This window comes from Colias philodice, chromosome 28 (genome assembly GCF_061535455.1).
Source record: "Colias philodice isolate Cphi_HAF_F1 chromosome 28, ilColPhil1 Martin Lab GWU primary, whole genome shotgun sequence".
In the NCBI taxonomy this organism is placed as follows: domain Eukaryota; kingdom Metazoa; phylum Arthropoda; class Insecta; order Lepidoptera; family Pieridae; genus Colias; species Colias philodice.
In genome coordinates, this window is record NC_143113.1 from 2,691,509 (window position 1) to 2,718,184 (window position 26,676).

Below are 26,676 nucleotides of genomic sequence, written 5' to 3' on the forward strand. Positions count from 1 at the left end.
TGCTTATGAAATATATATATTTAAAATTTTACAAGGCACTGTTACATCGGCGTTTCTTATAATACTGTTACCATATAATATAAATTAACAAAATGTGACACTGATTATTATTAAACTTCTATTTTTGTTCCTATATATTACTGATATGTTATAACTTTGACTGCATAATTAATATTTGAGACACAAGCATTTTATCTTCATAAATTATTAAATTTCCATGCTTTTAAAAAACCTTAAATATTCATTTTAACGATATATTTTATTCATTTTAAATTCAAATTAAAATCGTATAGGTAACAACATATCAGTGTTAAATAAAACTATACATTGTGATGAAATAAAATAATTAAAATTAACTGCTCTTAAAATAAAATAAATACTACCTAACACAAGTGTTACCAACATGATTGTGCAGAGAAAAAATAAATAAAACCTAACCGTACTTAAATTTAAAAAGCATAAAATAATCAACATAAGAACTAATTGGCATTGAAACTAAAATCGTGAAAAACGGAATGTGTTTTTATTTTTTTTAATCTCAAAATATTATGCAGTAATTTACAATTTTTGCAAAAATTCTTAAAGTGAAACTTCTTTAGATGCGTTGAGAGCAAAATGTCAAGGTCGCGTCATGGCAATACCGTCACGTCATGGAGTAAGGCGACGATTTAAGTATCTTTAAATCTTGCCAAAGAAGTTTCACTTCTAACACGTGTGCACAGCACACGCTATTTTTAAAACGCTTTATTATGTTTTGACAATTTATTTCTGTTTGAAAGAAAATTGAAATTATACAAATATGTATGGGAAAAATTATGACAAAAAATAACATTTCCTATGAACAGATCTCAAAAGGGTCTTAAATAAATTACGTCAATAAGGGGAAGGGAAGGGAAAGTATGATAATATAGATAAGGGTGCAGTTGTTTTTATATTTAATTTTATAACATGCAATTTACAAACAATTATACATTTAAATCTATGACGTCACCTCAAACAAGTGTTTTACATACATCTTTTAAAAATGTAACATATTGGAGAAAGCTTGACGTAATTCAAAGATGACCCCTAACTAACAACTCACAAAAGTTTAATCAAACATTGTACAGTAAATTATAAGAACCAATAAAATCTCAAAGTATCACATAACTTAGACATAAGAAGTATGTATTAAAAAAACATAGATACGATTTGTAACTTAACTCTAAAGCAAGTATATACAATACCTGATAAAAAAACAGGTAAAAAAATATAAGCACAAATATAGTAGCATATTTAAAAATAAGTAGGAATAATACGAATGTATATAATTTAAATAAATAAATACTTTTATTGGAATGAAGAAACCGGTCAAGCGTGAGACGGTCTCGGACAATGGAACTTCCGTACAAAATTTTTAAAACTTATGTAAAATTTTAATTATTATTGTAAGTCTTATTATATTCAGACTTCTATAGTTTATCAATTCCGGTTCAAAAGATAGCCAGACATACAAAAAGCTCAGCTTAATTACAATATTTTAAAATTATTGCTATTTTAGTCAATAGGTACGGAAGAATAAAATGCAAAATATTGGTCAATTACTCTTAGGTAATTATATAAATACGATATAAAAATACTTATCCATATATCCTCATACAATAGTATATATTTTAAGTAGAATATTGTGCAAAACCGTAATATATTTTATTATTATTTAATAATATACATTGAAAGATCAGTCGAATTTTCTATTTTATAACTAAATGGAATATGAAAATAGAAATGACTGACTGATTTGCTGATGTCAGCAAATTCTTTTCGTTTTTTAAAAAATAGAACAAAAATAAGAATTACAAATAATTGTATTATTAAGCATGATTTTGTATTAGTAATTATTGTAACAGTGGCATATTATTTGAAAAGTGGCATAACAATGTGGCATAAGTTAAATGGCATGGCGTGGTGGCATATCAACAAATGAAAATCAACTATTACAACAAATGGCATTAGTGGCATTAATAACAAGTTAATAATTAACATGAGAAAGAGTAAGACAACAGAATTAAATGGCGTAACTAAATAATGGTAAGTGTTTAAAAGTCATTCAAAAATTTATATAAATAAATGAGTATGACATTCTTAATTACAATACAAATGATTTTTATAATTACAAAAATGTGGCATAAATTATTATTAGTAAAAGAATGTGGCATATTATAACAATGTTAATGTAACAATTTGTGGCATTACCACAATTGCCATATTACAAGTGGCATAGCCACATAAAGAGTGAGATTACCATATTTAATAGCGGGTATATGGGATAATCAAAGAATATATGTAACAAAAGCCGATTATACATTTTATAATTACACATTAAATCCGTAATTTACGTGATAAAACTACAATTATGAGTAGCCTAAAGTGATTTCATATTTAATTTAATGTGTCATAACCAGCTATAACCACAAGTAATCATATCATAACCACTAAATCAAACGGGACATAACCACGCATAACCGCAATTAAACATGGCATAACCACCCATAACCACAACTAAACGTGGCATAACCATTAATTAGGGGTTTCATTGGTCAGTTCCACATAATTAGCGGGCAACATCCCAGCACGTCCGGTTCGCAACACTTTGCCGGTCATCCAGCCCTCGTAGATAGACGTCACGTTAGATACTATAAGGTCACCTTCGCGGAATGATACCTGAAAATAATGGTTATTGGTTATTTATTATTTAATTAAATGCTAGAATAGAGAGGAAAATATTTTTGGTGCAGAAACTGAGCTGAGATATTATAAAGTGGAGTGATTTGTATAAATTAATCTTTAAAATACGAAAATTGAAAATAAATTTCGAAATTGTCATGTAATACTTATTGTACGAGAGATCTCTCTGTTTAACTTTAACAAAAATTAAAGTGATAGATATTTAACATTAAATCGATTACGTATACAAGGTCTTCTAAGATTTTCAGTTAGGAATTTTAAATTTGCTATTTGCTGTATGCTCATAACTTAACTAAGTTATAATACTTACTTCATCGCTGTCGTTCGCTTCATAGTCGTACATAGCAACGTAGACTCGCTGAAATATAAATAATTTTACAATTATAATAAATAAATAAAATAAATAAACATTTCAGGACAATTTTCACACACGGCACGATCTGATCCTCTAAGCTTTTGCTAGTGTTATGGTAACCAGATGGCTGATAAATGTTCATCACACAAATATTTGCCCTGGGTGGGAATCGAACCCACAACCTCGATTGGGCTATTTAGCGATATTTTTAAAGGTATCAACTTTAGTAAATAAGGCATATTATATGCTAAAAATATTACAAGGTACTTTATTTAAGGTCAGTCTATCAAAGTTGTGAATAAAATATACATACATAAATATGACAAAGATTTTAGGTACCTGATTGGGATGATTAGCAGCGGGTCTCGGCTGTTGCTGCTGTTGATGCTGCTGTTGCTGTAAATGTTGTTGCTGCAGATGTTGTTGCTGTTGTTGTTGCTGCAAATTTTGTTGCTGCTGTTGCTGTAAATGTTGTTGCTGCTGTTGCTGTAAATGTTGCTGCTGTTGTTGCTGTTGATGTAAATGTTGTTGCTGCTGTTGATGTAAGTGTTGTTGCTGTTGATGTAAATGTTGCTGTTGTTGTTGCTGGGGATGTGAGTGATATTGATGCGGCTCGTTGGCCAACGGGTCGAGGTCTGTCACTCGGCCGATGTGGCGCGACTGTTGCAGCTGTTGTTGAGCGCCTGCTTGAGATTTAGAGGAAAATGTTTATCCAGTAAAAATAGACATGATAATAAGTAATGATTTATTTATTTTTTTAATTACTAATTTTTTTCTTGAATTCATTGAATTTATAATTTCTTCTACTGACATCAATCTTGAAATTATAGATAGTAAAATAAGTCTTCACAATTTTAATATTATGAGTTTTGACTGATGAAATGATAATGAAATGCGACAAACATAGTATACCACACATAGGTGAGCCATAACCATAAAAAAATATTCACAGATTTACATACAAACATTTAAACACAAAATAGCCAAACAAGTGCTATGAAATATCGAAAATGTTATTGACAAAAATTGATAGATGTCTTTCAATACTTTAAAGAGCAGTGTGTATCGTATTGTATAAAATAAATAGGTGTAGTCCATAAAACAATATTAAAGGGCTATTCAGATTAGAGCGGTAACCGCTACCGCTGTGGGTAGCGGTATACCGATCGGTTAATTAAAATAACATGTAAAAATTGAATCAAATATTTTTTCCAACTACCCTACATTTGACCGTAATATTGAACTACCCTCATTTTTTATGGACTACCCTACAAACCATAACTTACCTCGTTTCTCACTCGCGCTCGTATATATCAACGTGGATGACGCCCTTTGCGTATTCGGCGGAGCTCTAGGCCCATCGCTCAAGGGATCATAGTCTTGAATCCTACCAATCTTTTGGTTCTGCATCGATTGTGTCGCATAATCATCGTATTTCGGATAATTGTAATAGTCCTCCTGTCTAGTTGTATATTGCTGGGTCTGTACGGGCGTCTGGTAGTGGTTTTTGGGCGGTAGATTTGGTGCGTTGAGCATTTCTGTTGCATATGTGTCGATTTGGTGTTGGTAATTGTCGTTCGTCGCAACGTCTGGATATGGATGTGATGGTATTACAGTGTGAACGTCGAGATTTTAGTGAGTTTTAAGTACATAATATGTATATTATAATACTATTTTTGGGATTGTTGTGGGATATTATTTGTGGTATAACAAATGATCAGTAGACAAGGTTGTCTCTCAAGAAGATGTTTATGAATTCTTTGTTTTAAAGATGGTTAAACTGTTTTTGTAACATAGCTGCACTACTGAGTTTGGATAAAACTGAATGAACGCATTTTTTCCATCAAGTATCAAGAAATATTTGTGTGTACTAGCTTCTTATGAACACTTTAATCTCGACGTTTTCCCCAAGTACATTGCAATAACATTGACCAATTCCATAAAGGCAAATTATTTCATTAATCTAAATTTACAAAAATAAACAAAAAGTATTTCCCAGCCCAGTTTTAGTACTGTACTTAATATGTATACATGTCTTATTACTGTAATGAATAAAAGAAAATAATACTAAGTATTTTACTCGTCTCTACTTAGTGCCATGGAATTGATCAAGTTTATGATATAGTTACCAAATTTTTTCAAAAGAAAATTCAATTTTATATTGAATATTTCATATTAAAATATATATAATTTCCAATTGAATTGTGATTTTGGTCTCTATATCATGTGCAATTATCATTAAACAAACACATAGCTATGACAATAACAGTAGATTTAACGATGTTTCGAAATGTAGAACTTATACACTATCATCTCAATAATAATGATTGAAAATTAATAGGAATATTTTCATATACGTTATTACTTATTATAATACGATTCAAAGATTTGAGTTTTGGTACAATTGAATGATATGCTTAATTAAAAAAGGACTATATCGGAATGACAATGAGACAATTAGATAGTTTTTTTTTTATTGTTAATAGGGAAGCGCTTGACCACAATCTCGCCTGATGTTAAGCTGAGATGTGGTCTAAGATGGTATGCGCTTCCCTAGAAGGTACCTTTTCAATCTACGCTTGAAGACCCCAATATTGTTCTCTTAATTTATTGGAGAATAGTAGATATGATAAGAAGAAAAAATGTACAAAATCATCCGTATAAATGAAAATATTCCATAATCACCATAACAATAAGTTTAACAACAACTGTTCTCCGTTATAAATGAAAGTATCTAGTCAGATTAAAGATTTGAATTTCAAAACATCGTCCCACGGCCATTCTATGAAATGTCCGACACCACACACAATGATGTGAAAATAGTGCTATCATGAATTGAAACTGTGCAATTTGAATTTTTATTAGCACATCTGTGAAATGAAGAGTACATAATATTTATTTCGAATTATTTGGAAACTTTTATTTTTTACTAGCACCTTTTTTATGATACTAATCTATACTGTTAATATTATAAAGCTGAAGAGTTTGTTTGTATGTTTGAACGCGCTAATCTCAGGTACTACTGGTCGGATTTGAAAAATTCTTTCTGTGGACTGTGTTTAGATAGGCCATTTATCGAGGAAGGCTATTTGCTATATACCATCACGCTAAGACCACCAGGAGGGTAAAACCGCGGATTTTTCTTCATTTTACTTGACATTTAAACATATTAATTTAACTGCTTATCGCCAGATTCATTTGTTTACATGTCACTCATCTCGAAATTAACAGGACTATTCTACCTTTTTAAAACCATGTGAACTATCCTCAAATTACCATGTGACCTATGCCCAAATAATTAACATGTGACCTATCCCCAAATTAACATGGGACCCATCCCCAAATTTACATGTAAACATGTGACCCATCCCCAAATTCACTTGACATCCTGACTCACCAACAATCTCGCCATTCTCATTGATCTGTCTCTGTCTCTCCATCTGTGCTTTCTTCTCTACATCCCCGTGATATAAGAAGTTGCTTATAATTTTCGAGTTTGCTTTAATTCTCAGCGTTTCGGGGTCGTCTGCTACCTGAAAATGTGGATATTTTTTGTTACTTTAGGTCAAATAGCTTAGAAATGTTTTAGTTAGACCAGTATATGTGCGTCTTCAATATTTTGGAAACAGAATTGATCAATGTGCTACTTCAGTATATTGTATGATGATATTGTATGGCCGTAGACTTTTGTTTGTTTAAATTAATGAAAAGACAGTCTTTGTATTGAACCTGAATAAACTTTTTTATAACTTTTTACCCACGACAACTATTAAGGTCCGTAGTAGGTACAACAATAACAATAAATTATAAACTAACCTGTGTAAACTTGCCCTTGCTCTTCTCAAAGTCGGCGTGATATTTGACATTGCTTTGTAATTTCGTGTTCTCAGCTATCCTTTTGAGCTCCGGCGTCTCCGCCATTGCGGTCGGCTTTGTTTTTACCACGTGTCTGCAATTTTTTATAATTCTTGTTAAAAATAAGCACGTAAAAGCAAAAGAGTAGATGATTCATTAGGCTGGATAGTTCGGACTTAGGAGTTTAAAAGAATCGCTATGGTAAGGCGAAAGATGCAGAGTCAAATCCCACTCCACGATAAAAATTAAACGATAATAATAATTTAATAATAATTCATATTTTACAAAATATTTTATGTGAAATATTATTGACGTTCAATAAAAACTTAAATTATTGTATAACATAGCAATGCTTTTAAAATTGTCCGAAGAAAAACTCTGCCTACGTATATATTAGGCAGAGTTTTCTAATGAACAATACAATAGAATTTGAACATTACTGCCCAGAAATAAGGTGGTAATTTCCATGAATATTTAAACAACGTGACTCGGATGTTCTTGATGATCTTTTAATATTCGATTGTGAGTCTAGATGTTTACAGATATTTACTATTATCAATACATCAAATACTTATAACTATTGTTATTAAACTGTTTTAGGTACTTCTACATTCACAAGAATTCACTGCAGTGGCGTGTTTTACCTTTGGAGGAAACTCACTCATTCTCATATTATGACTATTTGTGCGTTATTACGGAGCCTTGAACTAATTAAGCTTCAGACGTCAATTATAGTCCTTTCCACCTAAGATGATTTCTGTGACACATCGATTTTTGACACGTGTAGAGATGTCTTTACTGAAATCATATCAATTGTTTCCGATAATCGATAATATTTTATATGGAAATGAAATCGATTTGAATAAAGTACCAAAATTAGTTTTTTCGGCATTTCGCCAACAATTAACTAAGGAAACTTAGCAAACAACAGCAACAAAAAGTCAACAATAACAATTAGTAACAATAACAGAATACCACGTAAAGTATCAATATAAAAATGAAACTTGTATACAAGGCTGACGCACTCGTACAGACGATTGACTCGATTAACAAACGATCACAAGATGGGTGCCGATTATATGATTTTCCAACTCTATGATTTTTCAACGATCCATTTCATGTACACGAATTGCGTAGGTATTATATTTTTGTGTTATTTTATTTTATTTTTCATTATATGAAACTAAACAATACTGTTTTTGATTTATAAGCTTAAGATGTTTCATTTTTATATTTTTGGTAATAATGCCGCCATAAAATAAAAATATTATGCACTAAAATTATTTTGGCGTTTTAAACATAAAATACGTAATTCGGAACACGATGAAGTGTCACAGGAATCATCATAGGTGAAAAGGACTATAGTACAACTAATGTTAATAAATGCGATAGTTAGGAAGGGTGTATGTGTAAGGGTGTATGTTTGTTACTATTTCGCGAAATACCTACTGGACCGATTTGGATGAAACTTTACAGTAATATAGGTAATTATATCACACACATACTAGCGGCTAGCGGGCTCGTCTGCGAGAGAAAGCGCGGGGTACAGCTAGTTCGTTATTAAGGCTAGAACTTCTTTTACAAATAGTCTTTCTATCTATTATGAATATATCTCTATATCGCCATTGTTACAGTACTTAGTATTATTATCTTTTCGACGTTAAAGATCTGACGAACGGAAGAGGCAGGGCAGGCCGCTCCTTAACATAGAAAACCCACGGATAACGCATTATTAGAGCTGATCGACTGACCGATTTTTCTGTGTATTCTTGTAATACTTTTTGGTTTTAAGGTGTATATGTTAGATGTTAGTAAATGCATTCCTAGGATTATCATCTATATTTACGCATACCATAATTAACCATGACTGGATATTGCGTTCATAATATGAATTTGCCAGTCAGTTGAATTCACGGCATAAACTGCCTGGAAATAAGAAGAAGCGGTCAAAAAACGGCCCCAGTAGAAATTGAGACCTTTTCGCTTGCCTCACTTATCTTTGACGGTTTTGTAAAAACTACTGAGAGAGAGATAATTCTGGTTAAATTTTTACAGCCATATTTTTATGCGTTTAAGTACTTAGTGCATAGAAAACAGCTGTATCAACTTATTCATTCTTTACACAGCAATATTTACTCAAAACACCATATCAAACATAAACATAGCAATTAAATCGTCTAGTTGGTGAGAAAGTGGATAAAAAGTAACAGTAAAAGTGTGCAAAATTGTTGGCTTTCATTTGACGCTTCAGTGACGTTATGCGTTCAGTGATTGATCGGATTGTGGCATGAGAGAAGATGTACTAGAATAGAATAGTATAAAGGACTATTATTTTTAGTGAATAAATAAAAAATCCTTAGAAAAGGCTGAACAGATTTTAACGTATTTTGCTATTTTATAAAGATAAATGTTTATTATGCAGATTACGAATAACTTTTAGAAAATAATGGTAGGTACATAAATTTGATATTTCATATGATCCATTGGGCCGATTTGTAAAATTATTTCGGTGTTAGATAGCCCATTTATCGAGGAAGGCTATAGCTATATATCAGAACGCTAAGACAACAGGAGCCCAGCAATGCGGGTAAAACCGCGTGGAACAGCTAGTTTAATACAATAACCTGCATTTTTTGTCACTGTCACATACATCGTATCACTATCACTATATAGTATAAAACAAAGTCGCTTTCTCTGTCCCTATGTTCCTATGTATGCTTAAATCTTTAAAACTACGCAATGGACTTTGATGCGTTTTTTTTAATAGATAGAGTGATTCAAGAGGAAGGTTTTAGTATATAATTTATTATGTTTTAGACAAAGCGGGCGAAGCCGCGGGCGGAAAGCTAGTTATTTATATACAGTAAGCGTACGTGTTATAACAAAACTGTCACGAACACATATATCATAAAATTCACTATCTAAGGCGTGCTTGGCTAACAAAGAGTTTTGTAATTTCACTTTTAAAGACCTACGACCTTATTTTCTATAGGTATTTGTTATATTTCTGTTTTGAAATAATATGTGAAATTTGTATGTTTGAACGTTGTGAAATATTTTCTAACTTTAACAGTTTACTCGATAACAGATCATCGTCATCATCAGCCCATATATTATGTTCCCACTGTTGGGACACGGACATCCTATGGGGCTTATAGATGAGCATGAGTAGCTGTTGCCCGCAGGTTCGCCTGCGTGGAGTTTCATGATACAAACTTTCATCTTCTAATTTATCTCCTTGGTGGTAGAATTGATCAAAATCCTTTCTAAGCGGATGCTTACGTCCTAACATCTACCTTCATGCCAAATTTCAGCCCGATCCGTCCAGTGGTTTCGGCTGTGCGTTGATTGATAGATCACTACGTCAGTCAGTCACATTTGAGTTTTATATATTTAGATAACATCAAAATTAATGTAACCATCTTTCTTCTATCAAAATAAGCAGCCGACTGCTGAGGATATGAAGTAGATTTCTATTTTCATTTTAAGCTATATTAATTTGATATTACAGCCTACATTTATAGCTATTTTATAATTCCAAGCTGGTGTAATATCCATCGTCCGATGGGACGGATGTCCGACAAGACCGGAGAGAAATCAAGCATTAGTTGCTCAGCAATTCGCGAGATACAGTAAACTTTGATTTCTAAAAGTATTTCATTCATTGTTAACTAGCTTCCCGCCCGCGGCTTCGCCCACGTTTTTAAGAAAAACCCGCATAGTTCCCGTAACCGAGAAATTTCCGGGATAAAAGCTATCCTATGTCATAATCCAAGTAACCTTCTATATGTGTGCTAAATTTCATTGTAATCGGTTCAGTAGTATTTGCGTGAAAGAGTGACATACATCCTCACAAACTTTCGCGTTTATAATATTCGTAGGATTGTTATCAATTATTAGAAGCTGGCTTTAAATATAAGACTACTGATTTAATATGTCTTCATACCGAACAGTGATGAAATGTTAAAATAATGGTAGATATAATATGATATTTTGTTTTCAATGAGAGGATGTTTATCGTTATTTTAAACCAAAACAATAGAGCGGATTTGGTTGAAATTTGGTATGCAGTTTATAGACCGGGAGATACTGACACAAAATTTCGAGTCATTTGTAACAGGATGGCGGTTCTACAGGGTTCTTAGTACGCAATGACAAAAAGAAAAATGATGGTGTGAACGCTGGTACCGGCGGCTTAGTCGCGTGGGCGTTAGTCGAACTCGTCGGAAAATAGCGAAAGTCAAACGATTTGTAACAGTATGGCACTAATTTTTCCTGGAAGTTTGAGGATCAAAGAATATAAATACAAAATTTCAAAGATCTAGGTGTTGGAAATCTTCACTTATATAAATTCATACTAAATTAATTTTTCAAGTATGACAGCACTTTTTCCCCCTACTAGAAGTATGGCAAATATAATAATGGTCACATTTTATCAAATACTCTCCAAAAATCCAAATGCAATACTGGTACAAAAAGTTTGGCGAAATAAATTTTTTTTGCAGATTTTCGGCGGTATGTCGACCATTTGGAATCGTCCGAAAAGTATGGCATGGCGATTTTCGTAAATGGCTGCACGACGATGGTTACCTGTGCAAAAGTTAGCCTGGTACAAATGGTTGAATAATTGTTTTATTTAAATCAACATATTCGCGTCGGTATGGCGGGCTGTAAGTCACACCGGAAAAGTATGGCATGACACTACCGCCTACTTCTTTTTTATGGGCTATCGGTAAATACTAAAATTTTTGTGTTACAAATCGTTTGACTTTCGCTATTTTTCCGACGAGTTCGGCTAACGCCCACGCGACTAAACCACCGATACCAGAGATCACACCATCATTTTTCTTTTTATCATTGCGTACTAAGACCCCTGTAGAACCGCCATCCTGTTACAAATGACTCGAAATTTTGTGTCAGTATCTCCCGGTCTATTATACTTATATCAACAAAATAACAATAATAAATGAAATATGTTTTTTTATTAAACACTAGCTGCTCCGCGCGGTTTCACCCCCGTGGCTCCACTCCTGTTGGTCAGAGCGTGATGATATTATATAGCCTTATTTATAACCTTCCTCGATAAATGAACTATAACACCAAAAGAGTTTTTCAAATCGGACCAGTAGTTCCCGAGATTAGCGCGAAAGATACCAAATAGATATAAATAGATACCAAATTATAATTACCGCATTATTACAGTTTTTTCGTAATTTATTTACCTATATTCAAACTTAGCTTTATAGAAGTACAAATCATCATTTTCAAAGTCGGTTAACAATGGTTAACGGGTGTGTTATATAAGAACTTTCGTTTTTAACATAGCGTGTATACGTACCATGGTTTTCTTACACGATCTATTTCTTATGTATACTAATATGTATTATAAAGCTGAAGAGTTTGTTTGTTTGTTTGAACGCGCGAAACTCAGGAAGTATGCGCTCGAATTAAAAAATTATTTCAGTGTTAGATAGCACATTTATCGAGGAAGGCTACAGGCTATATTTCATCACGCTGTCCAATAGGAGCGGAGCAATGCGGGTAAAACCGCGGGGCACATCTTTATTGTACAAGTATTTGTAGGTGTAAAGTTCAATAATTACATATATTTGGTTCAATTCTAGTTCAATTATTATAGTCATATGGTTTATCCAATAAACGAATTCTTATGGATTCCCTCACGTATTAGTTGTATGAACTTTGAACTTTGAGCTTTTGTGTATTATTTTAGGAATGGTATGGAATATTGGGATTATTTTTAGGATTTAGTAGAGTATATATTTAAAAATTTTAAAAAGTATTTTTACTATTTTTGTACCTACAATGTCAATGATCGATATTTGTGTATGTGTATGTATGTTTGTTACAATTTCATGCAAATACTACTGAACCGATTACAATGAAATTTGACACACATATAGAGGGTAACTTGGATTAACACATAGAATAGGATTTATCTCGGAAATCCCATGAGAACGGGAACTATGTGGGTTTTCTTTGAATACGCGGGCGGAAAGCTAGTCTTCCTATAATCTAATAGATATACATATAATAGTCCGGGATACATCGCCCATTTTTGCAAGTGATTACTATCAAGCTAATTTTTCGTGAGTAGCTTTATTTTGATGAGATGCCCAATAATTTCATGTACAAAACTCTCGATTGTGGTAGCTACCAGAGGAAACAAGGATAAAATATTTTGATTTGATGGTTCTCAAATATTAATTACTAACTGAATGTTTTTTTTGTTCAATCTCAAGATAATTATCTAAATTATTCGAAAAAATATTTGTCCTACAAAATCTATGGTTTGATCAAAGAGTCCCCCTTTCCAATGTGTATCGATAACGAAGTCATCATAAATGATTACTAACCAGCTGATTTTTTTATTTTCACTTATTTAATACTTATATAATTCAACAGACATATTGTCCTACAAATTGCGTAATAAATATTTGAGAACCGTCAAATCAAAATTTTTTATCCTTGTTACCTCTGTAAGCTACCACAATCGAGAGTTTCGTACATGAAATTATTGGGCATCTCATCAAAATAAAGCTACTCACGAAAAATTAGCTTGATAGTAATCACTTGCAAAAATGGGCGATGTATCCCGGACTATAATAATTAACTCTGTAATTAAAATAAAACAAGTACTTACGCTTCGCAATACGGCTGTTTCCCGTAACCTTTGTACGTCCTCATGTTGAGCGTCATCCCGCACTCCTGACATTTGAAACAGCCTTTGTGCCACACCTGGAAATTAAATACTATATTTAAGATACATATATACATTATAGAGAGAAATAATTAAAGTTTGCAGTATGTACCATCTAAATGTGACAAATGAGTCATCTTATTCGGCTCTATTCAGAATATCTACGTATTATATAGAAAGTAAAAGTTTTAATTCATCCTGTCCGTTTAAAGTGGATCAAAGTTCGGAAGGAAAAAAGATCGAGTGGGTTACATAGATACAAGTGAAGCGTGTTTATAAAACAGAAATCTAAAATTTATTCAAATGAACATAATTACGTACGTTTATAATGTAATATCTCATGTAAATTTCAAAATGAATCGCATCATTGCATGTGTTAAAAATATTTGAATGCAACATTATGCAACTGATTTCGTCAGTTACAATGTACTATTATAGAATTTGACATCAATACCTGCTTATAACAAGGTATTATCACAATTATTGTATTACTTGTTGTATCCAATATAAATTGTGAGACTGAAAGAATGTACAAAATTAATAACTCTGAACCGAGATATGAAAATTTAAGACGTCTAACTTAGAAAAGGTTAGCGAAAAAATTCTATTCAACCCAATTCCAACATCATTTTACTTAGCTTTGTTCTAGCAAAACCTATAAATTGAGTTCAAGACTATAATAATTAGATCGGAGTACCTATGTTCAAGATAGCAGTCAGCTCAGAGGCATAATCAAATGATATGGGGCCCCTAAACCCAATTTTTCTTTGCAAAACAATTTATTCATTTATTTAAACAAAAGGTCGACGAATGTTTCTTATTTAAAGTGTTTGTAAATCCATACTAATATTATAAATGCGAAAGTAACTCTGTCTGTTACTCAATCACGCCTTAACTACTGAACCAATTTGCATGAAATTTGATATAGAGATATTTTGATACCCGAGAAAGGACATAGGATAGGTTTTATCCCGGAAATCCTACGGGAACGGGTATTTCTTTGAAAACGCGGGCAAAGCCGCGGGCGGAAAGCTAGTCATAAATAAAATGAAACCCAGCGCTTTAAAGATAAGCTCATGAAATTAAAGTATTGTGATTTTTACACCATTTTCGTATCTGTTATTGAATGCTCGTGGGGCCCACAAAACATTTTGATACAGAGCCCCCTTGAATCACACTACATTAGTGTGCTAGCTTTTAGACAGTTATTTGGTTACTTGAATATAAAATTTACAAATTGCTAATTTATTAAAACTAAATTAATGTAAATTTCGATAACTTTGTGTACTAATAAATCTTTTGGGGCCAAACATGTTTTATACAGGGCCCCCTTAAATCACGCTACGTCACTGTTAGCTCTTAGCTCGTTATCAGATAACTTCGATAACCTATGTAGTATGTGTACTAATGAATAATGAGTTACGATAAGATTAGATGGAAGCTGTATAAAATCACATATTTCATACAAAGGTGAGGTAACAGTATGTTATTAGATTTTCCTAAAGATAGTAGTTACATCATATGATTATGTCAGCGATAAAAAACGTTTTAGATCACTAAAAATTGTATTTGTAAAGATATCTCTATTGGGTTGATAAGTTACGAAGATAGAATATGAAAGTATGTGTATTTCTTTAATTTCAAAAAAACACCGATAATTAAGCTATGTTTGAATGAAGAAATTATTATTGGAAGATTAATAGTGCTGGTGTTCCACAAGGGGCAGTTTTCGGCCCTCTACTTTTTAATATTTTCATAATTTATGCTGTAATACTACATGAAGAGAGATATTTTCTCAATCTCTTAATTTTCTCGGCAACGTAGGATATTTACGAAATACAAACGTTAGTAACTTCCCGGAAAATTGAGTGTACATCAACAAAAATATTGTAACAGTAGCATTCTTAAAATTTAAAAATAACATTGATATCGACTACATTGCATAAATAACTTATACATTGTTTATTTACAATTTACATAAACAAACACAAAATTGCGATTATTCATTTCAAGAACTTATTTGCTTTACTTTAGTTCGTTATTAAAATTAACTATAATAATATAACAATACTATCTGAATCCTCCGTTTCGCCCATTGGATGAAAGTGTTCTATCATATTATGCTTATGTGATATGTCCTTATATCTTACAATATGCAATCACTACATAGTATAAAACAAAGTCGCTTTCTCTGTCCCTATGTCCCTTTGTATGCTTAAATCTTTAAAACTACGCAACGGATTTTGATGCGGTTTTTTTAATAGATAGAGTGATTCAAGAGGAAGATTTTAGTATATAATTTATTAGGTTTTAGACAAAGCGGGCGAAGCCGTGGGTGGTAAGCTAGTAACAAATAAATAAAATTCGTGTTTAATTTAATCAATTTGCAATTACCACAGCTTTCTTTGCGTTTCTGAGCAACTTTTGGTCTCTGCACTTAATCTTAACTTGGTTTTTATGCATTAAGGTACACAAACATTTCAAACCACCCGTCTCTCTTGACCTTAGTGACAAAACAGTTCAATTCTTTTAGTTCTAGAATTTCTAGAAATACAAAGATATTTCATAATATTTCAAGTATAAAAATATAATTGAGCAACTAAGTCAGCGATAAAGCATGTCCTTTTACAGACTTTACTGAATCTAGGTCACCAGTGCTATTATTAACTCACGCATCTGTTGTACTAAATATTGCTTATTCATCCACACTAATAACATTATGAGGAAACATTTGATTTTGTATGTTTGTAATTGTTTAACTCCAAAACTGTTTAAGCATTTTTAATAATTCTTTCAATCAATAGTAGATGTATAGTTATAAACATTGTCGTTCTATAAACAGCTGTTCAATGTTCATAAATGGTAACAAAAGGCAATTTATTTAACTCAAACTCAAACATTTATTTATTCAATATTATTAGACTTCTAGAAGCACTTTTGAATCGTCATAACATATTTTAACATTTACCACCAATTCGGAAAGCAGCATATCTATGGAGAAGAACCGGCAAGAAACTCCATAGTTGCTCTTTTAAATCATGTCAATATTACAATTTAATTTTACATAGGTAATCTTATAGGTAATATGTAACTACATAACTAATCTATATTAATATTAATAATATAAACCTGAAGAGTTTGTTTGTTTGAACGCGCTAATCTCAGGAACTACTGGTCCGATTTGCAAATTTTTTTCGGTGTTAGATAGCCCATTTATCAAGGAAGGCTAAAAATCATTACGCGAAGACCATGCAGGAGCGGAACCATGCGGGTGAAACCGCGAAGCGCAGATAGTTGTTAAATATAGTTTTAATATGCACATAATATGACGATTCTTATAAACTTATTAAAACTTAATAAAATAATCAATACTATTAATAATAAATTAACCGACATTACCCCAATATAAGGGGTTTTAACAGTAATTAATGTTCAAATAGGTTAATATGAATTTAATTTATTTACTTTGAATTTTATATCCGTGATAGAGTCAGCTCTATATGTATAGGTACCTAAGGATGTACATTATGTTAATAAAATATTATTTGTACTGCCCGTTATTCCATTTTCCTTAAAAAATCTAAATACAAATAAAAAGAATATGTATTTTGTAGACATAATATAGGTAAATGATAAATCTGTTTCATTGAAATTTTTAAACAGCTACTTTACGATACAATTCAATAAAGAAATACCTAGAACTTTTTTATAAAATATTTCAAGCAAAACAAGACCAATTCGCGTCTCAATTTACTGCCTACATAAATTAGCGTATCCTAAATCCTATTATAATGCGTACAATCGAGATAATTCACAGATAAGACTAATTATCATACGTCTAATTCCTTGGAATTTAGACCAATTTCTCTCTGACCAAATTCCTTTACTCTAAACTTTCAATTTTCACACGTACTGTGCAATTTTACTTAGAATAGGATCGATCTAGCGCTATGTTGTGACGTCATAGCTGTTAATTCAAACCAATTAATAATCTTTACTATATAAAATTATTAAGTCGAAACAATTGTGTTTTTGCATGTATGTTTGCCTTTGTAATGTTATCGCATGAAAATGAATGCTACATATGTACCGAGTACATACTAATTACTAACTATAACAAGATTCATAAAAATATACGAAAGTACATAATATTCACATCTAAAAATACTCATAAAGGTCCTTTTGGAAAGTCGTTATTATTATGAATATTTCAAGGAAAAACAATAATCTTATGTAAGTCTCATACTGCTTACAGATCTCAACCATAATAGTTAATCATGCGTAGTCGAATCGACCACCCAACGATCCACAGTCGTATTTAATGAGAGTTTAAAAAACATTATTTTAAGATAACTAAGAATACTATTCATAAAAAACCCGATAACTATAACCCAATGACAGATAATCCAACATAAATTGTGCAGATCAATTAAACAGTGCGATTAACGGACCTTGAAAGAAACAATGGTTCAAGTCAATGACACTAGCTGTTAATGTAGGTTAGGTCGGCTACAAGCATGGGAATACTTTTTATCGTTAATTATTATTTCATTCCGTTGCACTTTTTGCCTCTGTATAAAATTACTCTGTACTTAGGTATTGTTTTTTTATTTCCTGTGACGTTAGCTAGGCAAAGGCACTCGTGAATCTAAACTTCAAGGAATATTATAAAAAAAAGAATTAACGAAATTGGTTCAGCCTTTCACGAGTTATGCGCGTACCAACACATTGGCGGTCCATTTTTACTGTACAAGAAGAGAAGAAAAACATGTATTCTAGAAGAAGATAAGAAAAATCTATAGATACAGCTAACTTATATAACCTAACCTAACCTAATACAAAATTATAATACCTGGAGGAATATACATACCTACATATAATGGAGTTCAACCTACACCCAATAAACTATATTTTTATACCCCAAACATAGTTTTTAACTATTTCCCAGTAACTTACCATCTGAGAACATTGAGTAAAACGAAGCGACCCAAATCAACATTAGGTGGTCGTAAAAACGAATTATGCGATTCTGTATGGTTTTGGAGCTTTGTGAAACTTTTGTTGTACTAATGTCACGACATACCCATTGTATGACTTTGGTAGACTTCTTTTATAGCTATTCTGTACCCGTAAATTCGTCTGCGGTATTAAAAAAGGTACACCCGAGAATTGTATTAAATCGATAGGTCTTTGAATCTGTAAAATAATTTTCAAAATGTGTCCATAGTAGCGGTTATCATAAAAAAGATTGGTGAGATTATATCTAATATGTATCATAAAGGCGAAAGTTTGTAAGGATGTATGGATGTATGGATGTTTGTTACTCTTTCACGTAAAAACTACTGAACCGATTACAATGAAATTTAACACACATATAGAATGGGAATGGGAACTATGCGGGTTTTCCTTTGCAAACGCGGGCGAAGCCGCGGGCGGAAATCTAGTCAAAAATATTTATATGGTTTAGGTACCTATTGAGGTGTTTTTCAATTACTTTAATTTGTAGATAAATGGTGTCGATATTAATTAAATCAAAAATAAAATTGCGAAGAAAACAATACTGATAAGCTTGACTTGACTTGACTTATGTTCCTGTGTCCCCTAGCTGGGGCAGAGGGCATCCACAGTGCTCCGCCAGGCGTTTCTATCGAGAGCTTCCCTTTTGATTTCGCTCCAGGTTTTCCCGATTTTCTTGGCTTCGTCTATGATTGTCCGCCGCCAGGTTTGTTTAGGACGACCACGCTTACGCTTTCCTTGGGGGTTCCAGTCTAAGGCTTGCCTTGGTATATGATCAGTTTCCCTTCGGAGCGTGTGGCCAATCCAGTTCCACTTGCGGCGTTTAATTTGCTGGTCAATCGCGATCTCACCACAGCGTACCCAAAGCTGGTCATTGGATATCGTCTCGGGCCAGTAGATACCGAGGATTTGACGAAGGCAGCGGTTCAGGAAAACCTGGATTTGCGAAGAGATGTTCTTTGTCACCTTCCACGTCTCGCAGGCATACAGCAACACGGTCTTGACATTGGATCGAAATATCTTTAGTTTTATTTTGCGGGTAAGTTTCCGTGATTGCCATATATTTCGGAGCTGTGCAAAGGTTCCTCGGGCCTTGGAAATCCTAGTGGCGACATCTTCCTCTGATCCTCCATTTTCCGACACTACACTTCCGAGGTAAGTAAACGAGTGAACGCGTTTAACGGTGTCTGTAGATATCAGTAACGGGGAAGAACTTGTTGTCCCGCATCTCATCTCCTGGGTCTTTTGTGTGTTCACCCTTAAACCTGATTTTGCGGCTTCTTTACGTAAGTCATCTAGCTTTGCTTGCATATTCGATAAGCACATTAACTGTTTTAATCGAAAAAGAAGAGAATCAATATTATTAGTTTATTTAACAATTGAGAAAATAGTAAGTGTACATTCATTCGTGTCATAGCAGAGATTCTCAGGCTATTTATAGAATAAAAGAAAACGTTTAGCACGTAAGATCGCCATTAAGAATGTATTGTAACTTGTACAAGGAAAAATGTAACGTACAATTTTACTTTTTAATTTTGCTTTCGTGTGAATTAAAAAGTAAAATTTTACTAAAACTTTTATTATTTAAACGCTAATGTAGAATCTTATAAAAGAACCTAACCCATTCTGTGTAATTAATAATTAAATATGAGATTTTAGACGGTTTTTTAATTTTTTTAATAGATCATAGTGATTCAAGAGGTAGGTAATATATTATAATTTATTAGGTTTTAGACAAAGCAGGCGAAGACGCGGGCGGTAGGCTAGTATAATATAACGTGAAAAGTTTAAATTTCTTTTGAATTTTAAATTTTAATAGGTATGTAATTACTAATTAATAATATGATTATACCCGCTTCGATAATTCTACATGGACCCTAGGATATCGCAATAAATTCTTTTTATTATCAAAAGTACGTACTAAAGCTAAGTACTTATACATAGAAATCGATCAATTTCTCTGTCTCATTATATTTATGTCGGGTCGTAAGAAAGTACGATGTCCAAAATTCGGCTCCACGTATACCGGGTTCCGTGGTGTAGTGGTTATCACATCTGCTTTACACGCAGAAGGCCGCCAGTTCGATCCTGGCCGGAATCATATCTTTTGTTGTTTATTTTTATTTTTTAAATACATATATTTTTACGTTATATAAAGCGATTATTTTATTGATTGCTACCAACTACTACCTAAAATTATGATTTTTTTTAAAAGGCAAATATTTATTTCCAAGTTGGTCCCAAAAAGGATAGGAAGATTTTTAATAATAATAATTTAATTTTAGATATTCATTTCATAAATATCAAAACAGGTTTAAATAGATATTTCACTCACAGATTTACAAAAAAGTTGGTGGTAGATAATTTTATGTAGATTTATTATAATTTATGCTTTAATTTTAACCTAACACTGAAGTGTGTGACCAAATTGAAATTTTCTATAACCTGTAAGGTATATTTAGATCTAACCAGCCATAGGCTAAGGCCATAGGAATGTAACAAAAAACGTAATAATATATTATGTTTGTAATAAAGAACTCAAAATTATACCATAGCAAAATTAGACACACACTATGATTAGACAATTTTAAAGAAAAGAGAATTTCTAGATTGCTATAAGCCATTAAAGGCAAATTGAATTTTCAAACAAGAAAAATGTATAAATAAGGGCTGAAATAGACCAAAAACACTCCAGGAAAATATTTTTATCACACAAAATCGTACACAATACGCAGAGCATTAGACAATTGCTATTTCCTCATTAGATACCTAATTGGCCTACAAAATCCCTATTCACAACATCTATAGTTGAATTAGTCATACAGTTCTAGCATATTGCATCACTAATATTATATAGCTGAAGAGTTTGTTTGAATGCACTACTCAGGAATTGACCGCCTCCTTGGTACAGTGGTTGACGCGTGAGCGTAGAACTGAGGGGTCCTGGGTTCGATTCCCGGTGGAGACGAAGAAAAAAAAATGTCTCGGTCTGGCAGGACACAGAAGGCTGATCACCTACTTGTCCCTAAAGAAAATCGATCAGTGAAACAGATGTAAGAATAATGCATCTGCCCCTTACCCCACTAGGGGACACGGGACTTCACTTACTACTCAGGAATTACTGGTCAAATTTGAAAAATTCTTTCGAGTTAGCACAGACTAATAATAATATTACTACGTATACAAGTGTTAGATAGCCCATTTATCAAGGAAGGCTACAAAGACCTTTTTAGAGTGGAATGTAAAGTTTAAAATATACCAAATGTATGTCACTTCTTAATTCATATGCATCAATTGTTGTAAGGAAGGCCTATGTGTGCTTAAATAATTCACCATGATAAGGACTGGTTATGTCATATTATATGTCATCATAATAATTTAATTTCTAGGCCATGGTAGTTTCATAATCTTCGGTTTGAAGTGTTAAATATAGGATGATGATTATAACATTTCTGTACAGTTGTTTACTCTGCCCTTTTTAGAGTACAGTACCCAAAGGGTAAAACACGACCCTATTACTAAGGCTCCGCTGTATGTCTGTCAATCTCCAAGCCGTGATAGCTAGAAAGCTGAAATTTTCACAAATGACGTATTTCTGTTGCCACTTTAACAAGAAATACAAGAAATAATAAAAAAATTAAATATTAAGGAGGCTCACTACGGAACCCTACGTGCGCGAGTCCGACTCGCACTTGGATGGATTTTTTACTGAATTTTTGACATCTTGTCATTGAGTATTTAATAAAATTTTTAATAATTATAATAATCAAGTTTGATGATTCTTCTGGTTTCACAGAATATAGTATACCTCCGAATGAAGGAGAAACATATCAATGGCTGCATTTACGATGCAAAAAAAAAAAAAAAATTTCGCTTTCACTGTATGTTATAGTTCTTTCAATGCATAAATTTCCATTCAATTTAGCATCAATCATGTGTAATCATATGAAGATTAATGAGTAAATATAGACTTTAATAGAATTACAGGTTTTATGCATATGTAGGGTTTCAAAGATATATTTTTATCAAAATATGGGTTTAACTAGCTGTGCTCCACGGTTTCACCCGCATTGCTTGCTCCTGTTGGTCTTTGCGATGATATAATATAGCCTATAGCCTTCCTCGATAAATGGGCTATCTAACAACGAAATAATTTTTCAAATCGTACCAGTACTTCCTGAGATTAGCGCGTTCAAACAAACAAACTCTTCATCTTTATAATATTTGTATAGATATATAATATTTGTATATAATATTTGTATATGTTATAGGCAAACTCCGAAGCTCCGGCGCTCCTAGGTTGGACTGGTCAATCCTCAGGTCAGACTGAATGACTTAGTCAAAGCCCAAACAAATGTAAATTTTCGGCCTTTGACTAAACAATTTTCGTCAAACCTGGGAGAGACTAATTTGGTCAGGCAAACATCAAAACACAATTTTATTAAATCGGGGTTTGACGAGTCAAACTCCGATATAGGTATGAAGTGTCTTATCTTCGTATATTTGGAAGCATTTTATCATTTAAGCAGCTTTCAAGTCTTAAGAACCGCTTAACTCTGCCAGTTCTGAGTTTCTGACACCTGATTGGTCAGCTTACGAGATTTTCACTTTTATATTTGAGATGCTTTGAGAGAATGCCGTGTGGCATTAGGCCCGCCTTTTGTACGATGTGCAGTAAAGTATAAAATAAATAAATGCTTTGGAATATACGGAGGTTAGTTTGTATAAGATTAAATATAAAAAAATAACATTTTTAAAATTTTGATGTTTATTGTTTTAATAATTTCTTAAGTAATTAAAAAGAAAAATTAATCATTTTTCTGACATGGTGAGGCATTAACTTTAATGTTAATTGTTTTAATAATTTCTTAGGTAATTAAAGTGAAAAATTAATCATTTTTCTGACATGGTGAGGCATTAATGTTAATTGTTTTAATAATTTCTTAGGTAATTAAAATAAAAAATTAATCTTTATTCTGGCATGGTGAGGCATAGTCTCGCTGATGAAAAATGCGTCGACGACCCATTCCTAGTCGGAACACCGCGGTCCGCGAGAGACATTATGAACCTGTTTAAACATGTTCAGATCAACGTTTGACCGAGAATTGCAGTCGCTTCTAGGATTGACTAGGCCAAAACCGAAACAGAATACTTTACTTTCGACGTTTGACTGAAAAGTTAGGAGCTCCTGGGTTTGACTAAAAATACTTCAGGCAAAGGGCGAAATTGAAATGTATTTCGGGGATTGCCTGATGGCTTTGGCCAAACCTAGGATAAACCAGTCCTTCCGCGAAGAGACTGTGTATCGGACTTTGACTATAACATATATATAACAATATAATAAACTGCTAAGATTCTTCAAGAAAATTATATAATAGACATAAATTGGGTTGAAACTGGTTTCTGATATTGTTTATCACTCTCTTGAATGTCAAGGTCATTTCCTGATATTGTAGCCATCATTTTAAATATTAGATATATTTTTTTTGTTTTATCAATATAATAATTTAAGATATATTATTTTACTAACAGGGATACTTTTGCAACATTTTTTTGTTTATATGGTAGGCACATAATATTATTGTGTATTTGGGGGCGTTCAAGTATTTCGTAACCAATTGTGGGGGGAATGGGGGGGTCTCGTAAAACGTTACGATGTGTTACTGGGGTACAAAAAATATATTACAGTGCGTTATAAGGGGGGAGTGGGAGTCAAATATTTTCAAAAATTGTGTTACGTAATACTTGAACGCCCCCTTTGCTGGTGTTTTAATTTATATTTGAAAGAATGCAGACATATAACATCATCTTATGAATTCAGTAAGCTTGTTATCAGATATTAACTTCTGACTAACTGTAAGGTAATTTGCAATTAAATGATTTAATGTCTACATCAGATGTATGAGTAACAATGTTACAGTAATTTACTAACAGGAAAACTAATGTGATCATTGGGTATTCCTTTCCATAAATAAATTTTAATAATCAATTTCAATATTATAAATGTAAAAAACTGGCCAAGTGGGAGTTGGACTTGCGCACAAATGGTTCCGTACTATGGGGAACCCCCTTAATATTTTTATTTTTTGTATTTGTTGATATAGCGGCAACGGAAATGCATCATATTTTGTGAAAATTTTTAGCTTTCTAGCCATCACAGTTTATAAGATTCAGCCAGGAGACAGACAACAAAGTCTTGTTTTACCCTTTCGGTACGGAACCCTAAAAACTAAAGGTATTTAAAATTTATCAGTAAAATTACTTTTTGTAATTTTTGTCTTAACTAATATCAAAATTGAGCCACTATCACTTCTATGATCTATAAGACTATTAAATTCAGCTAATACAATAATCCACCAATCAAATTCTATTGTAATTTTAATTTAATTAATAAAATAACTGTTAAAAATTACCTACAAGTTTTTCTTAAGTAAATTGAGGAGGGTCGGAACAAAAACCGATAAACGACATGCTGTATTTTTTTCTTTTTTTTTGTAATTTCGATGCTTTTGCATAATTTTACATGATAAGCTTATTGAATCTGTTCCAAAGCCGATGAATCTAGTAGAAAAATGCGCTTCAAGTTAAATGATCTATACAGATACCGATAAATCCACTGATGAGGTAAAAGAAAATTGATATCTTAACAGAAACCGATAAATCCTACATAAATTTGATAGATTTTTATAAGGTTGAGACAAAAACCGATATATCAATTTTTAATTTTTAATTATTTAATTCCTCATATACTTAGTTTTAACCAAAAATGTTAATGGTTTTTTCACAAAGCGATAAATCCTTAGTTGATTTTTTCAAAAAACGATAAATCCGGATAGTCTAAGCAAAAACCGCTATATCCATTTTTTTTTATTTTTTTTTTCGTTTATTACTTCACACACGAATCTGTTGATTTGGCCACCAAACAATGTTGCTAATGTTGATATATTAAGATTTTCTACTCTCTTTTACCTAAAAAAACAAAGAAATAAAACGTTTTTTCCGATTTGTCAAAAATCTTAGAAAGTGGATTTAGCGGTTTTTGTTCCGAAGCTCCTCAATTATTATCTTATCAAAGTCAATAATATTATGTTATACTTAAAGTAAATAATTTTTTCTTATCTCTGATTAGATAGAACACCTTCCGTGGAGTTTGAGTGTGTAATAACATTTTTTTTTAATATCGCGAAAGAAGGAATAGCGTAGGCGATAACACACATCCCTGCGGTACACCAGCATGCACAGGCTGTGGCTCTGAGCATGATCCGTCGACAACGACCTTAATTCTGTGTTCCTTGACAAAACTGGAGATCCATCATCCAACTGCAAAGTTTCAGGGAGCCCGCACAGAAATTTAAATTTCGAATTACTAAACTTTTTCGTCATTGAACTATGGCATAACTGCATTCAGCCAAGACATCGGGACAATACATTCGATATGTTGTAACAAGGTCGGTTGTATTATTGCTTAATAAAGAGTCTACGGGATGGTAACTTATATATGGTAATAAATATTGACCTCACAATATCAGCATTAATTTATATAATTTCATGAGTCACCCGTCCGGTTTAATTCGGACCGCCCAAATGTAAATGCGTTCATGATAACACACAAGAAAATAATATTCTCGCAATAAAACAAGTGTCGTGTCGTGTTTAATACTTTCCATAGGAATGTGAAAGATTACCTTGTCCAAACAGTTCAATTCCTCTGTAGGATAAACTGTTTTTTCGCACCTTGCACAAGTTTTATTCATCTTGACGTTTTTAAAACACAAATCACTTTAAATTTGTTAACTTAAAAAAATCGCAAACGATAAACAAAAAGTTTCACAAAACTTTTGGCACTGCACTGTATTTAACAAAACACTCATGAGCACGATTTCAATAGCATCCCCGAACGCGCATGCCAAAGAATGACAAATGGCGGCGGTATAAAATCATTATTACCTGTATTGAAAAATATTTTATAGTAGAAACTTGGTAGGATAATTTATGGCAACATTGCTAT

General features: G+C 32.4%; 1 protein-coding gene and 1 non-coding gene across 5 annotated transcripts; one reads left to right on the forward strand and one right to left on the reverse strand.

Moving 5' to 3' along the window:
- On the reverse strand, window positions 1–26,592 carry Lasp (LIM and SH3 domain protein Lasp). 4 transcript variants are annotated; one of them, XM_089712281.1, is made up of 8 exons: window positions 26,354–26,592; window positions 13,596–13,690; window positions 6,896–7,028; window positions 6,477–6,612; window positions 4,366–4,668; window positions 3,419–3,765; window positions 3,035–3,082; window positions 1–2,700 (listed from the first exon to the last, which is right to left on the reverse strand). In XM_089712281.1, exons 1-8 carry the CDS (start codon window positions 26,420–26,422, stop codon window positions 2,557–2,559), a joined length of 1,275 nt encoding a protein of 424 aa, XP_089568407.1. In that variant the 5' UTR covers window positions 26,423–26,592; the 3' UTR covers window positions 1–2,556. The 4 variants fall into 4 exon arrangements, with proteins under 4 accessions (XP_089568407.1, XP_089568408.1, XP_089568410.1 ...); XM_089712282.1 differs by having other exon boundaries at window positions 3,419–3,762; window positions 26,354–26,591; XM_089712284.1 differs by lacking the exon at window positions 4,366–4,668 and having other exon boundaries at window positions 3,419–3,762.
- On the forward strand, window positions 20,697–20,769 carry TRNAV-UAC (transfer RNA valine (anticodon UAC)). Its single transcript has one exon. It is a non-coding gene; the product is annotated as a tRNA-Val (tRNA).
- Window positions 26,593–26,676: the final 84 nt, after the last annotated feature.

Bases quoted from the DNA above. Each gene is read 5' to 3' on its own strand.
- Lasp (XM_089712281.1), bottom strand. From the start codon at position 26,422: ATGAATAAAACTTGTGCAAGGTGCGAAAAAACAGTTTATCCTACAGAG. The intron at 4,669-6,476 runs GTGAGTCAGGAT...ATCCATATCCAG, and splicing joins TGAGAATGGCGAGATTGTTG to ACGTTGCGACGAACGACAAT. The intron at 3,766-4,365 runs GTAAGTTATGGT...CTAAATCTCAAG, and splicing joins GAGCGCGAGTGAGAAACGAG to CAGGCGCTCAACAACAGCTG.